Raw genomic sequence first — 15,978 nt, 5'->3', positions numbered from 1 at the left:
CCCCAAGAATATTTTTAGTCATACTTGATTGCTGTATGCACACAGCTGTGCCTGTTGCCTTGTTCATGGTCTCCAATGCAACCACCTAGCCATGCCTTTGGAGGAGGGGTTAGCACAAGCATAGCATTCATCAGGGTCAGGAGGACACATTACTCATTGAGCCCGGATTCATAGAGGGCCTTCAACACAGGTCTCTAAAGTTCCAGAACCAGAAACTGGACATGTGAAACTCAGCTGATGGCTATAAGCCATTACTTGACAATGGAATAAGCCATCCTTCCAAATACATCCCTGCTAAAATCACATGAAAGTTATTGTTGGGATGGCTGCACATAAACTTAACTCCAATCAGCTGGAGACTTAAATTTGGCCTTCTTGGGGTTGCTTCAGTCAAGTGAAAGTGTATTAAGACTTCAATGTCCAGAAAGGATGACTGCAGGGAAGGGATACTCTAGAAACGTGAAGATGGACTCCAAGAATTACCTGGTACAATAGCTATGCAATAAAAACTAACAAATCAAGGCCTCCCAAAAGTAGGTATCATCCCATGGGAAGCCCTAGGATTTTGTCCTTCTCAAAAATGAAGGCCTCCATACTTGTACTCTTCCATGGCAAGTGACTGGGGGTGAGGTGGTGGTTTTACACTCTCAAGTCTCCAGATCCACCACTGCACCTAAATTTGCATGAGTGTATTACACTAGAATCCCATATCCATAACTAGCTCCCATTAACTGTAGAAAATGTTTGTTACACTCGACTGTGTAAAATGTAGATCCTGACATTGACTAACTCTGACACCGGCTTCACAAGATAGAACCAGACAGCCAACTTGGCAGAGGGAGACATCCTGGCAGAAGAATTTTTCCTCAAGTATCCCTGATTCACAAATGACTCCAGTCTGTTGGAAATGTAAGACACAATACTTTGGTCTTAATTCAAAAATGTAAGTCTCTCTCTAATAAAAACAGTTAATTTTGGAATTTGCCATTTTTTGTATGAGGAACAGAGCCCCTGCACCCTCCCTCACATACTATAATTGAGATTGTTCTACCTCAGAAATACTCCCAAGATACCAAATGAAATTAATATATATTCTCTTCAGGCACCCCCAGATGAACTGAGTGAGTGTGGCCCACTATCATGCTGAGTAGAATGAGGCTTGTGCATTTGTTGGGGGGGGGGGGGGCTGTGCCTCTCCTAAACCTCAAGACCTGTGTGAAATGAAGGCCTGGAATGGGATTAATCTGTCATTAACTGAGGATTATGACCGGCCCTAGGAGGCAATAAACACTGATCTACCTCTGGAGGAATTGGGCCTCAGCCAATCCTTCAAAAAACACTCTGGTGAAGAAACTCTTGCCTACCCCCACACATCAAGTGGGCCCTCACAATTCCTGTAAGCAACCTCCTTCCATTTTAAGATTCGGAAAATTTCAGCTCCAAAAACAAATCTAACACACAAACTTTTAATGATGCTAGCAAAAAAGATCCAAACTACGTGGGAGAAATAGAAATGCTGCAAACTAAAGAATGTTCATGCATATGCAGTTGAGATAGGATGGGGTGTTGCAACTTTTATGATGAAAAGAGGGATTTCCAAAAAAAAAAAAACACTTGGGAAGGTAGCAGATGTGGGTAGTCATGTCAGCTTCCCTTATAAAAGTACTAAAAGTGATTCCTTTTCCGTTTTTTAGTATATATATCTATCTAATCTACATCCTTATGGTGTATATATATGGTTTCATTTCATAATCTCGAAATACTGAAATCCCGAATTTCAGTAACCCGAGATTATAAAGTCGAACCATTCACAAAACCGAAAACCAGAATCCCGAATCACACAATCACGAACATCCATATACCATACACCATATAACATACACACCTTTCCATCCACAGCACACAAACAAGACAACCCTACACTACAGATAAGCAGGGGGCAAGCCCCCCTGCACCCCCCTACTTATATATACCAACTCCAAGGTCGCACATAACATGAAAAAAAAAAAAAACTCACACCACGCCATCCTCCACTCGCTCGCACACAAATACACATCACACATACACAAACACCAACAAATCCAACACTCAAACTCACACCTCTCTACCCTTACCCACACATACAACTTACAAAAACACACACAAACACTCACTCACCTGCAATTTCAGGCACCACAACACTACACGCAACGCACCGGAAATGCATAAGCACGGATTCGAGATATTCAAATTCGCTCTTCTGCACTTTCGGCATTCTGGTTTTAGACGTCATGGTCTCAGGTTACTGAATTTCAAGATTTCAGTAATTCGAGATTATGAAGTGTAAATATATATATATATATATATATATATATATATATATATATATATATATATATGGGATGAGTTGGTTTTACTGACCAAATATAACTGACATAACAGCTGACTGTTGCATCGGTGTGAAACGTTACTTTAGTGAGGAATGGATTTTCATCAACAAAACAGCTGACTGAAAGTGTCACTTTAAAGATTGCTGTAATAGAAGAGAAGGAAATATGTCCCTTCCCCACTACTGTGCGATCTCATTGGTATATGTAATTAGGAGGGGATGGGGGAAGCAGTTTTGCATGTTCCAAGATTATGTCTTGGAGTGTATGTGTTTTACTGTTTACATCTTGGCTTTGATCATTTTTTGTCGATAATTGGAGCGTCTATGTTTTGCAGCACTGATTATCTTGTTAGGTTTGCCAACAAAACTACTAAAAATGATTTCATTATAATTTTCTTTGTACAACTAATCACAATTAAAAGACGTGCGTGTTATGAGCTTCACTTAAGTTACTCAGCACAGTATATCTAGTTTTCAGGAAAGTACAGCACACATGATGTATTCTTTTTTCTGTTTTTTTTGCTCATTCATCCTGATTTGAAATTTATGCTGTACAAGTCCCCTAGGCCACAGGATTATGGCATGAAATTAGGGGATCTCTGATCAGAAAGCATCACATTACAAATCATGCAGATTTTACCCGAGCAACAACAAAGGACATACACACAATCTTTCACAACAAAGGCAATCAATTTAAAACAAATCAAGAAAAATATGTTTTGTAGTGAACATTTTGCAATCAGCAATCACATTTAGTTTTGTCTGGTGGCTGAAGCTATGAACCGGAAAAGTAGTTTAATTTAAATTAAATGTACTCATCAGTTATATTAGTCAGAATATCTACCTCAGACTGCTTTCAGTCACAACCCAGGCCTCAAGTGCAAGGGTAGATATAACATTTAGGGACAGCTTTCAGTGTTTTTCCTGCCACATCTGCAACCATCAACCCCCTCCCCATCAGCCATGGCCATTCTGGATGTTCTCCAGTGAAGGCAAGAGCACACTGGTGGAAGCTGTCACGCTGCCACCTTCAGTGGCAGTTTGTGCCCTTGCTTATATCCTAGCAACAAAGACATTTATTTTAGGCTCATCTCCTCTCCTTGGCAGGGGACATGATGACCCAAATCAATGCAGGGAGCACAAAGCCCTCCGTGATGGGGGTATATTCTTCCATACACTCAAAATAAGAGTTACCAATTAAGCAGCTTGGTAGCCAAATGCCCACCTCTAGGACTGTCTCAATGAGTGTCACCCCTTCTCTGAGGGAATGTGGCACTTAATGGCTCCAGGGCCTCTTCCTTCTGTCCCAGCATAGGCACACTGACCCTCCCATGCCAACTCAAACAATTGCTAGAGCCATTCACTGATAACAGGTCCCCTGGGCTATAATTAGGCCTTTACCCTGTTATGCCCCCAGAGCTGGCCTATAGGAAAAATTTTGACTATCCAATCAACCAGCAAATTTTTGGAAGTGATATACCTACAGAGAACCCACAACAACATGAAGAGATCATGCATACTCCACGACAGAATCCCATACTCTGTAGCTATGGAGAAGCTGGCATATTACTAAGCAGCTGTTCAACACTTAGCAGATTTGCTGATTGCATTTATATCATGCTACTACAAATTCCGCACATAGGCTGGGATCTGTTAAGAAATCCTTACTGATCTACAGAAACTTCAACAATTGTGCACTGCAAATGGTTGCTCAGTGTAGTGGAAACTTCATAAATTAACATAGAGACCTGGTAGTATGGAGGAATCCTTTTTTGCACAGAGTAACCATAGCTGTGGATCTTTACTTTTTATTTATATAATTCAATTGGTTAACCAAAAGAGTCCAACTGAGCAAAACCCCTTTTCAGTGGAGGTGCTGGAGGCCTGGGGAGAAAAGCTTCATGTTTACATATTAAAATATAAAACACTAGAAACAGCCTGTGATTCATCTTAAAACATAAGACATTATAATCTAGCAAGTGATTACAACTTTTAAACTACCTAAAGTGGACTTGAGAATAAAAAGTTTGAAAACACATACATAGGCATTTACAAAAGAAAATAATCAAATAGCAAACACAAGATATACACAAGAACAGGAGATAAAGATTCACATGCTGGCTATATGCAAGTAGAAAAGAGAATGGTTATCAGAATATACAGTTATAACGATGAGATGGCATGATTATCCATGTGCAGAGCAGGAGAAGAACCAAGAGTCAGAAGGTATTGTTTAAGTCTGAGGTGAAAGGATTTCAGTTTTTGTAGGGGTCACAGCTCAATCAGTATGCTGTTCCACAGTTTAGTGACATAACTTGTGTAATGTCAGTTGCCAGCTACAGTTTTAGATTTACTATACATTAGGAGACATTTAATTCCTGAGCGCAATTCCCTTGTAGACGAGTAGTGCTGGAGGATGTTAAAAGGACAATTTTTGGGTTTATAAATTAGGCTGTGTGCTGTAATGAGTTGTGTGGGAGATATTGTGGAATCTCAATCCAATATATCTGTTTAATGGAAACACAGTGATGTGTTCTAGATGGAAGGTTAGTTGTGAATTTAGCTGTCTTGTTATACCATGCATGCAGTTTCTTCACATATGCAGACTGCAGGTTAGTAAGAATGGGAGCTTCATAAAGAACTGAAGGGAGAAGGTAGGATGAAGCCATGGTTTCATAGATGATCCCAAGAGATATGGGCCAACTCGATAAAGCGCACCAAGCTTTTGGTTATTTTTCTATTGACTTGAAGAATATAATGCTCAAATTTTAATTTTCATCTCTAGAAACATGCAGCAATTTAATTGTGATACTATTTCTATTGTAGTACTGTCTTCTGATGTAAGGCTAAAAGGTTTTTTTGTGGGGGTTGGTACTGTTTTGGTGACAATGGCATTAACTTGGTTTTCTTTGCATTTAGGGTTAGGTTGTAGATGGTGTAACCATGACTCAGTAGAGAGATCTGCTGAAGGTACAATTTGTTAGCAGCTGAGCAGATAAGAGTCGAGTAATCTGGGTACTGCAGTATGCTGACATGTTTGGTTCCAGTATGGAGATAATTTACAAAGAGGTTAAACAGTGTTCCTTGAGGATAAATCGTAGGACTAATAGTGATGGTGAGAAATACTGATTATTTGTTTTGTCATTTTTACAGCCTGTTGCCTATGTGATAGGTAGCTCTGAAACCATAAGATGGATGAGGGATCAACCTGTAAAGAAGAGAGCTTGGTTAATTTTTGATGAGAAAGTGTATCAAAGGTTTTAGACAGGTTAATAAAAGAGAAGAGACCAGATGGGACGAGACATGATTACCTCTATTTCTGTGAAAGTTTAAGGTGTTACTGAAACTGAGGAGGGCAGTGTTTGAGCTATGGTGAGGACAGAAACCATGCTGAATTTGAGAAAGAAAATTATCGTTTCTAAGGTCGTTGAGAATGGATACATTTTTCAAGGACCTTAGATAGAGGAGATATAATAGCTATAAGTATAGACTTGGAAAATTTAATGGAATTTCCACCTTTGTGCAGGGGAATGATAAATGTTTTTTTTTCCAGAGTAAGGGGAGATCATTCTCTGTAACGGACTGGTTTATCTGGATAGAAGTACGATAAGTAAGGACATGACAGAAGTACGATAAGTAAGGACATGACAGAAGTACGATAAGTAAGGACATGACAGAAGTACGATAAGTAAGGACATGACAGAAGTACGATAGTAAGGACATGACAGAAGTACGATAAGTAAGGACATGACAGAAGTACGATAAGTAAGGACATGATAGAAGTACGATAAGTAAGGACATGACAGAAGTACGATAAGTAAGGACATTTTAATACACTGAGTGGGTGGATTAACAAGGCTAAGGCGGTGGGATTCAGGTTTTGAAGATATTAGAATATTGTGTCATCTACTACTTGATGTGGAGGACAACTCTCGTCTCCTAAAATATAAATATGACAGTTTATTTTGGTGACAGTCTTACGGCTAATTATTATTCAGTGAGCCATGCACTGTCAGATCACAGTGAGCCAAAATTGTATGCATAGGTACACGAGTGACCATTTATGTCATTTCCCATCCAATTTCTATGAAAGATGCTGCCAGATGATGTGTAGCATCATTTTATTCCCCAAATCTGCACAATTTTACATCCCAAATTTGTTGAAGTATTTGTCACAGCCTGCCACTGGCACTTTCTTAATACTAGTTACTCATAATGTTACAATTGCCTCATGTACACAGACAATCCTCTCCTTCTCCCACAAAACACAAATACATGCGAGAGATGCAACTACTCTGGCCAAACTGGAGGCTGAGCTCTCTCAACATAGGACTAAGAGACCAGACAGGAGGAGAAGGTAACCACACACAATACATACCCAGTCACACATGGTACCATCACAACTTCAAATCATACACATACTCACACAAAGACATACTGGAGCTCTGATCAAAATTACCAAAACAGCAGAGGCCACCAAGCACAACTACCACAACCCAACACATGCAACACATAGACCACAGTCAGAGTGTCAAACAGTCACAGCCCTTAAGGACAAATGACAGACTGAGTACTGAGAAGTAAGACTGTCACAGAATCCGATAGTAAGGCCGCCACATGACAGAAGCACTCAGGTCTCTCAACAGTAAGTACGCGACTCAGTCATTGTCACGCTGGTGTCAGCGACCTGAGGCGTACCTCCTTGGACTACATGAAAAGGGACATCGAGGAGCTCTCTGATTATGTAGCCCAGGCAGGTATGACCCTGACCTTGAGCAGTATCCTACCTTCACCTAGAATGATGCCACAATAAGATGATAAGATGATCAGCTTTAATAATTGGCTTAAATTCTGGTGTCATTCAAAGGGATCAATGTCTGTCTGCCTGGGATGACATGCTGGACAAGCTGCCGAGGGGCGGCTTGCACCTGTCACCCTGGGCTTCGGATATTGGCAAAGGCTCTTGCCACCCCATAGTGCCTTTTTAGGCAAGGCTCAAATTCTAAACCTACCACCCTAGAACACCAAAAGGAAAAAACTAAGGGTAATGCTGCTCAATGCCAGAAGTCTTAATCTCAAGATGCCTTTTCGAGGCCCTTCTCAATATGGAGAACATAGATGTCTGTGCTGTGACAGAAACCTGGTTAAAGGCTCCTGAGAGCACCCCAGCACTAACAGGTTTCACCTCATATCATGCGTTCGGCCCCAAAATCCGGACAACACCAAGAAAGGAGGGTGTCCATATTCATAAGGACACCCACACCTCAAGGTTACGATGCATCGGAGACCATCCAGGTGCAATTAATCATAGGCAAGACTGCTCTGCAATTTGTAGCATGTTACAGGCCACCCTCTCAAACTCAGGAAACTCACATGGCCTTCCTGAAAACATTGGAGGATAAATGTATCTCCAAACACCATCATACTAGGTGACTTCAACTACCCTAATATAGACTGGGAACACTACTCAAGCCGGACACTCTAACCCAAAGATTCCTGGAGTTCATAAACTCAAATGCCATGGAACAACTAGTCACCATCCCCACAAGAGGAGAAAACATACTTGATCTCATCATCACGAACATGGGATCAAAATGTTCAACACGAAGTATACCCCTCACTGGTGAGATCAGATCATAAACTAATCGCTGGAGGTCCTCATCCCGCCCCCACCTGAAACAAAAAGACCACAGTGAAAAACTTCTCAAAGCCGATTTCACACTTCTAAAAACTAGTGTGGTCTCCTTTAAGGCCCCTGAGCCAGTGGTAAACATTACTCAAACCGCTGAATCACTTACAAATGCCTTCTACCAGCACCTACAGGACTGCATGGATCAGGCAATCCCAAACAAAACTAAGACTCTCTGTACCAAAGGCAAGCGTCCAGTCTGGTGGACCCCAGCCATAAACAAGCTCTACAACAAAAGGAGGAAGCTACTACAAGATAGAGCAAAATCCTTGAAAGGTAAGACACCTTTGATCATTATAAGTAAAAACTAAGAGCTCTCATAAAATCATCCAAGGCAAATTTTGAGAGAAAAATCGCCAAGGACTCTAAAGACAATCATAAGGCCTTCTTTAGCTATGTTAGAAACCTAGGAGGAAACTCCCAGATATGCTCAAATTAGTTCAAAATGATGTGAAAATTACTGAACCTACACACATTGCCAACATACTGGCTGACAGGTTCAGTGCAAACTTCTCCCCTCCCCCAAAAGGAGAGATATCTATTCCAGAGGACTGTAGCCCCCAAACATCTCCAGCCCAGGTGAGAACTGCCCTCACTAAGGCAAAAACACAGCATCCATGGGACGGATGGTGTCCCTGTGTGCTTCACGAACTCAACGAGGAATTAAACCCACAGTTAGGACAGCTGTTTAATCTTAGCCTCACCTCAGGATACGCAAGGGTGGCGCACGGCGACTGTGGTCCCACTTCATAAGGCGGTGCCTCCACAGACCCTGGAAATTACCGCCCCATTAGCTTGACAAGCCTTATCTGCAAAGCCATGGAGAGGATCATAATGGAACTCATAAATAAAGACATAGGGAACTTGCAGACTTTGGATCCAACCCAGTTTGGCTTTGTCAAAGGCAGATCCTGCCTCTTAAACTTGGTTGACTTTTGAGACAGTCACCAAGGCCATTGATGAGGGAAAGGCAGTCCATACAGCCTACCTCGACCTGGCAAAGGCCTTCAACACAATACCCCACTCAGGTATCATCGAAAAACTCATCAGCTTGAATGTAAACCCATACATCACATGATGGGTTGCAAACTGGCTAAGTGACAGAACCCACAGGGTCAGAGTTGCTGGAGCCATGTCAGACTCAAAGCCTGTCACAAGTGGTGTCCCACAGGGCTCAGTCCTGGGTCCACTCTTGTTCGGCATCTACTTTTCTGAAGTACAAGCAAACACAGGAGGTTATGGCTGACAAAGTTTGCAGATGACTGCAAACTGGCGCCATAATTAACACATCTGACACAGATATCCTCAGAAGGGATTCACAGAAGCGGATAACTGGTGCCAGAGCCATGGCCTGAAGTTAAGCCAAAAATGCATAGTCATACCCTTGGGAAAAACAAGGTTACCTAGCTACCATATAGGTGGCAATCCACTGAGCACAGAAAAGTCATCAGGGATCTGGGGACCCAGGTTGACAGTAGCCTTTAGTTTGACACTCATGTTGCTAAAGTAGTTAGGAAAACCTTCTATATCGCCCACCTGATCATGAAGGGATTCACATCTAGATCAGGGAGGTCATCGTCCCCTGTACTCATCACTCATTAGACCTATGATTGAGTACAATGCCCGTTCGAATGTATCTGACCAGACACCTGCTGCAGCTTGAAAGGCCCCAAAAGTTCCTCACCAAAAGGATAAAGGGTCTCAAAAATATGTCTTATGCTGCCCGACTGAAGAACTCCAGCTCTATTCAGTCTCATACCGCTTGCTCAGAGGTGACCTGTGCCTGACATACAAGGCCATGTCAAACCCAGATTTGGTGAATATGCTTCACCTCAAAAATCTAGATCCCTCAGAACCACAAGGCGGGAGACTTAAACCTTGACACGGTTATAAATAGAGCGTGCTGGAGGGACAGATTCATCACCCAGAGACTCCCTATGCTGTGGAACAAAATCCGGTACATGTGAGGCAGAGCACCTCTGGCCTTGTTCAAGAGGAATCTTGACCAATGGATGGGAGATTGCAGATATACCCCAGGGATTACTTCAGTGTCACTGCTTGACAGAGGCACAGCAAAATGATAGGCATAGTTTTTATTCAAACTAAAGGGGTGGCGAAAGCCACATAACTATGGGCTAGGCTTATAAATGCCCTTGGACAGATAGCCTAGTATGAACCTATGAACCTATAATTCTGCAAAATCCAAACCTGCTGTAGATATCAAACACATTAGGTATACAAATGACTGCCCCTACCTGAATCTAGTAGAGCAGCTGAGTCTCCTTAGCAAGGAGAAACATTTCCAAATACAATCAAGTGAGCACTTGTGCACCAAATTCTAAGGGATCCCTGCTGCATTATCTTACTCAAATTTGCCCAGCTTCATCCAACACTTCCTGAAACATAAATGAAAGCCAGTCATTAACAGCCAGGGATTTAGATCAAGCTGCTGTGCAGTACCCGAGAATGTATGCAGACTGTGACCCAGATGACACGTCATTGATTAGCCACTGGCTGACTTATCCTGACATGATGGTGGTGTGGGTGGTAGGTATAGCTAGCTTCACTGCTGTGAGGACTGCCAGCAGCAGCTGGGCTGTGCCAGGGGCATGCACACTGACAATTTACATTGTAGCTGTGATAAGCATGAATAGAAATGTGTATGTTTGGAGGCCAGTGATGTAACCACCCCAATAGCTAGAGAAAGGATTTGGGGGGTTACAGCACATTGACAAATATTTCATGTGGTTACCCACATAATATGCCCCCGTGCAAAAAAAAAAAAAAAAAAAAAGCAAACGACAGGAAACAGGTGCCATGTAGGAATGGAGGGACTGAGAGGAGGTACAAATCAACTGTCAGCAGGCACAGGAGAAGAGAAGGGACAGAAATGTGTACTGCAGGGTTACCGAGGTCTCCCAACGGGCAGCTATGTGGTCTGTTTACATGATCTACACAGGTCCTGCGAAGACAAAGTACGCAAGAATCAGTAACTACAGTGCATTACCATAACCTATTTTAGAGTTGGACATTCTTAGTGGTTTAATCTAAATTTCTAATCTTACGATAACAAATCAGTATATTTAAGCAAAGCAAAATATAATTCCAACAGTAACCAGGTATCTCTGCAAAAACACAAAACAAATCCAAAGAACAAAAGCTGGCAGAGGCAAGGCTCCAGTTTCTTCAGCTGATTTATTACAAGACATACAAGCGCTTTCACCACAAGGCTTCTTCAGCAATATTACAGAAAATGCATATTACAAATACATATAAACCACATAAACCATTTATGTGGTTTATATGTTATTTGTAATATGCATTTTCTGTAATATTGCTTTTATGAAATGTGGTTTTTGCAATGAAATTTTTATATATTTTACCATGCATTTTATTAAGGGCTGAATACAACTGTTCTTTGTGCCTTTAAGAGTTTTCTCTTTTTAATCATGTGACTAGCTAATGCTTAGTATAAGAATGGGTGTGTTGAGTGTTGCTTTTTATACACCTGAAGAAGCCTTGTGGTGAAAGCGTTTGTGTGTCTTGTAATAAATCAGCTAAAGAAACTGGAGCCTTGCCTCTGCCTGCTTTTATTCTTTAAATCGGTATACTTACCAAGTGCAATTACATAAAATGGTAGCAAACAAAAGATTTCCCAGAATGCTTTTCAACTCTTCACTTACACCGAGACTGTTTGCAGCACGGAACAGTTATCATTCTCTGTTACAGGGGTATAAGTAACATGAAAACAATGTACCAAACACTCACCAGCTGTCCCTGAGTTAGGTATTTCTTCCACCAAAGATATGGTCGCGTAGCAGGGATGGCTGAAAGTCCATAGTAAGAATACATCCAGATATGAATAAAGCTGTTGAGTGTGGCACCAAAAAATGCTGTGAAAGCAAGAAGGTGAAACTGTAAGACGTACTGCCTGAAAAGTTAACACTAACAGGGAACGCAATGTAAGAAAGCAAATTGCTACTGTACAATATCCTGAATGAATTCTGTTTACAAATAGGAATCATACTCCATTACTGCCAACACTCTGCCCATGCTTCGGAACTCTTCACGGTATATATTATACCATTCTCTGAAGTTGTGATGCATCTGTTACTTCGTTAGGGCTGCTTCTAGCAGCCACCTTATTAAAGATGGCATATTCATCAAAACTGAGTTTTAAAGGTACAGTTCGGAAGCATTTCACATTTCAAAGCACATGTTTTAATGAGGCTGGGAAATGAGTTGGTAATGTCATTTACTGTTTTCTATTTATTTAAAGGTAAGGTGCTAGTTCCTCTCACCATTTTCTGCCACAACTTCGAAAAGGCAAAATAAAAGCAGTCATAATGCAATAAATTATTTTTCAGGCATGTTACACAGTAATGTGCGCAAACTGGAAAAACATGGCAGGTACATATTTATATAGAGCTAGAGAAACATAGATTAAAACTAATATTTCATAGAACAGCATGAGATAAACATATATGGGAAAGTTGAGAACACAAATTTGGCATGGTTATAAAATATCGGCAACAAAAAACAAGCAGGATTACAGCAAGAGAAACTAGACTTCATTTGTCCAGCAAAACACACAACTTTCCAATGGAAGCCAAAAAAAAAAAAACTTTTACTGAGGTATATAGTCAAGAAAACCATCCATGATACCAGCAGAAAAGCAGCGTTTCATCATTTTTTCTCATTAAAAACAAAAAAGCTCATTTTAAGTTTCTGTATTCTTGTCTGAAGAGCTAAATGAAAAATTCACTCAATTCAGTAAAAAAGTAGCCATAGGTCCTGAAGTTACACACTTCAGAGTTTGTGCAGATGGACTGCTATACAATTTAGCTAAGTCTTGGCAAGAATATAAACATACTTGTAACCATTTTGAAGAGGCAAATTAAATAAAGCAATTATTACACTTTCACCCACGCCTTCAAAACAGATGACTGAAGATACAATAGTAGAAAAAGGCAGTGTCATAACTGCATACACCAGAGCCTTGGAAAAAAACAGGACGTTCCAGCATTTTCCACAGGGCTTTAAATAACTAATAAAACAAACAGGTTCTAGTTTTCAAAGCAAAACATCAGTGACTGCTTTCTCATAGTTTCTGCCTCATATTAAAACTAACCTAGATTTAAATGGGTACTTACCCCCCCCTCAGCTCACATGGCAAGGTCATATTGTACTTTTTGTACAGATTCCCTTTCAAAATTGTTCAGGTTCTTAAAGAACTACCCATCTTAGGAACCTTCAGCCATATAAACACTAACAATAAAAGGCTGAAATACCTGGCAACTGCTAACAGACCCTTCAGTTTACTTCACTAACCCCTTGCAGCTCAGATCCAGTGTGTTGATCGAAGGCAGCAGCCAAGTGATGAAGCCAGCACAAACCGTCAATACTGCTGTGCTATGTTCCTGGTCAATGTTCTACACAGTAAACTCAAAATGCTGAAAACCTCAAAAACATTAAGTCACTCTTGCATTGTTGTCCTTGTTTTTGCCTCATCCAAGCACGTGGAGCATGGTTAGTTACCAATGCATTACATGCATTAGTTCTTAGACAAGAAATTAAAGTAGTGAGAAAAACACTGGACAGTCAGGTACACATTCCTTTGACACTGTAGTACCCTGTGGAGTCACTCTTCCATGTATGCATCAGTTAGGATGCTCTGTGCTGACTATCACTTGTGATAAGACAGCTCCAATGCCAACATCTGACGCATCTGTTCGTACCACAGAATTTCTACAGAAATCATGCATGACTAAAAATGAAGAGCGTAAACACATTTTTCAGGGCAGCAAAACCACTCTCAGCTTCATCCCTCCACTTGACTTTTAGTGGCACCCTATCTTTAGTAACGTCCATTAAGTGACATTCTAGAGCAGCAGAGTTGGGAACAAACATCCAATAATACTTGACTAGGCCAATAAATTCCCTGGCTTGCTCCTGGTTACTAATCACACAGTTTTTTGTGGACCTGAATTTTTTTCCACATGTGGTTCCACTACCCCCTTGACTGATAAATACCAGATAATTGGCCTCTTTCATACCCAGATTTTCATACCCATAATTAATGGAGTAAGCTGTTATGGTCACAGTCCTAAAATAATCTGGCTTTTCATCCAGAAAAAAGGAGGTCATTGTCCCATTGTACTCATCCCTCATTAGACCCATCATAGAGTACAACACCCCATTTGGTATGTACCTCACAAGACATCTGCAACAACTGGAAAGGCCGCAGAAACACTTCACTAAAAGAATCACAGGCCTAAAGCAGATGCCCTAAGCTGACCGACTAAAACAACTCCAGCTATACTCTGTCGCATATCATCTACTCAGAGGCGATCTCTGCTTAACATACAAGGTCATCTCAAACCCAGAGCTGTTGGACATGCTACATTTAAAGAAATACCAATCCATCAGAGCCACACGCTCCAGGGACCTAAACCTTGTTATCACAATAAGCAAAACATGTTTGAGGGATAGGTTCCTGACCCAGAGACTCCCCATACTCTGGAATAGACTGCCCATACATGTCAAGCAGAGCGCCTCCTTGGCCCACTTCAAAAGGAACCTTGATGACTGGATGGGAGATAGGAAATTTACTCTGGGGATCACGTCAGTTGCCCTGCTAGACAGGGGTCCAGGGAAGTAAATATTGTGGGAAGAAATAACCAGGGAATTGTTATGGCTAGGCTTGTACAGGCCCTAGGGCCGATAGCCTAGTACCAACATATGAACCTATGAACACTGACTGGACTTTGGTCAGAAGAGTTTCTTAATCTTTACTGAAAATTATATCATAATCTGACCCTGTGGTATACAGGAATGAAGTCTAACTATGCCCCAGTTGACCAGTGTAAGATTATTAATACGGATATACGACGGATCAGGCAAGGGAGGATGTGTCGAGTGGCCAGCTCACTCATGCTGAGGAGGCTAAGGACATTGGGAACACCTAGAGGTGGCTGGGAATATGTCCCACCTGCAGACTCCATCTTGGGTCATGTTGCATAAAGTAGGGGATCTCTCTGATTAGCTAAAGAAAGAAGAGATTGTGTGCATGAACATGTACACCTTTTCTCCCGGACCAGCAGCAAGTCTGTGAACAGTCTTTGTGAAGGAAGTGTAGGTTGTTCCACAAGACTCGCAACTAGCCTATTGTCCAACAATGGACCCTCATTGATGGGGAAAAAGGGTGAGCTGATAGTGCTCCCTGGTCAGGAAAGAATAGGCTGTAAGGCAGTCACCTAGCCAAGGGATATCAGCTCTTGCCCTGCAAAATGAATTCTCTATTTTGATGCAGGCAGAGGGGACAATGGACAGGTTCTTGTGGCTCAGGGGGGGTTCAACTATCGTATTGCTTATGTGGATGCAATATAAGTTATGGGGCATAAAGATTTTACCCATAATGTACTGGAATGCATCATTTTATCAGAAAAAGAAGGCAAGGATATTTGTTTAGAGGAATGGGGATGTATTTTCAAACATAACAGATAGAACCACTTTGGTTCACAATAATTACTCTCCAGGAAAAATTACAAGAAAAACCTATCCAAGCTAGAGTTTTCCACTGTGTGATACCTTAAACCTCCTGGAATAGAGTCCTATGGGACATATGCAAATGACCCCTTAAGGACAGCAAGTGTTTCAACTATAAGGCTTCTGAAAAAGGAAAAAATCATGCCATTCAGATTCAGGCCAACAAAGCTAAACACCACTAGCAGTGGACATGCATGTTTTGGCCTTCTTATGACCTCATCAGCACAGCATAAGCTATACTCTAGAAATAGAGGGTCTTTAAAACCCATCTGTTGTCCATAACTATTAAGGTGTCTGCAGAGTATCCCAACTAAAAAACAAAACCAAAAAGTAAGGTCACACAGACAAACCAATTAATAAAAACTACAAGGAA

The 15,978-nt window shown here is 41.2% G+C and overlaps 1 protein-coding gene across 3 annotated transcripts in view; it reads right to left on the bottom strand.

Moving 5' to 3' along the window:
- ELOVL5 (ELOVL fatty acid elongase 5) overlaps positions 1-15,978 on the bottom strand; it is a 727,972-nt gene that overhangs the window by 44,769 nt on the left and 667,225 nt on the right. For all 3 annotated transcript variants that reach the window (XM_044063755.1, XM_044063753.1, XM_044063756.1), the window contains exon 6: positions 11,826-11,950. In XM_044063755.1, coding sequence (XP_043919690.1) covers positions 11,826-11,950 — 125 coding nt within the window. The remainder of the gene's footprint in view (positions 1-11,825; positions 11,951-15,978) is intronic.

This window comes from Protopterus annectens, chromosome 2.part2, assembly GCF_019279795.1.
Source record: "Protopterus annectens isolate FY-2018-M chromosome 2.part2, PAN1.0, whole genome shotgun sequence".
NCBI classification, from domain to species: domain Eukaryota; kingdom Metazoa; phylum Chordata; order Ceratodontiformes; family Protopteridae; genus Protopterus; species Protopterus annectens.
Note: the sequence above shows the minus strand (reverse complement) of the source record. Positions and strands in the feature narration are given on the sequence as shown.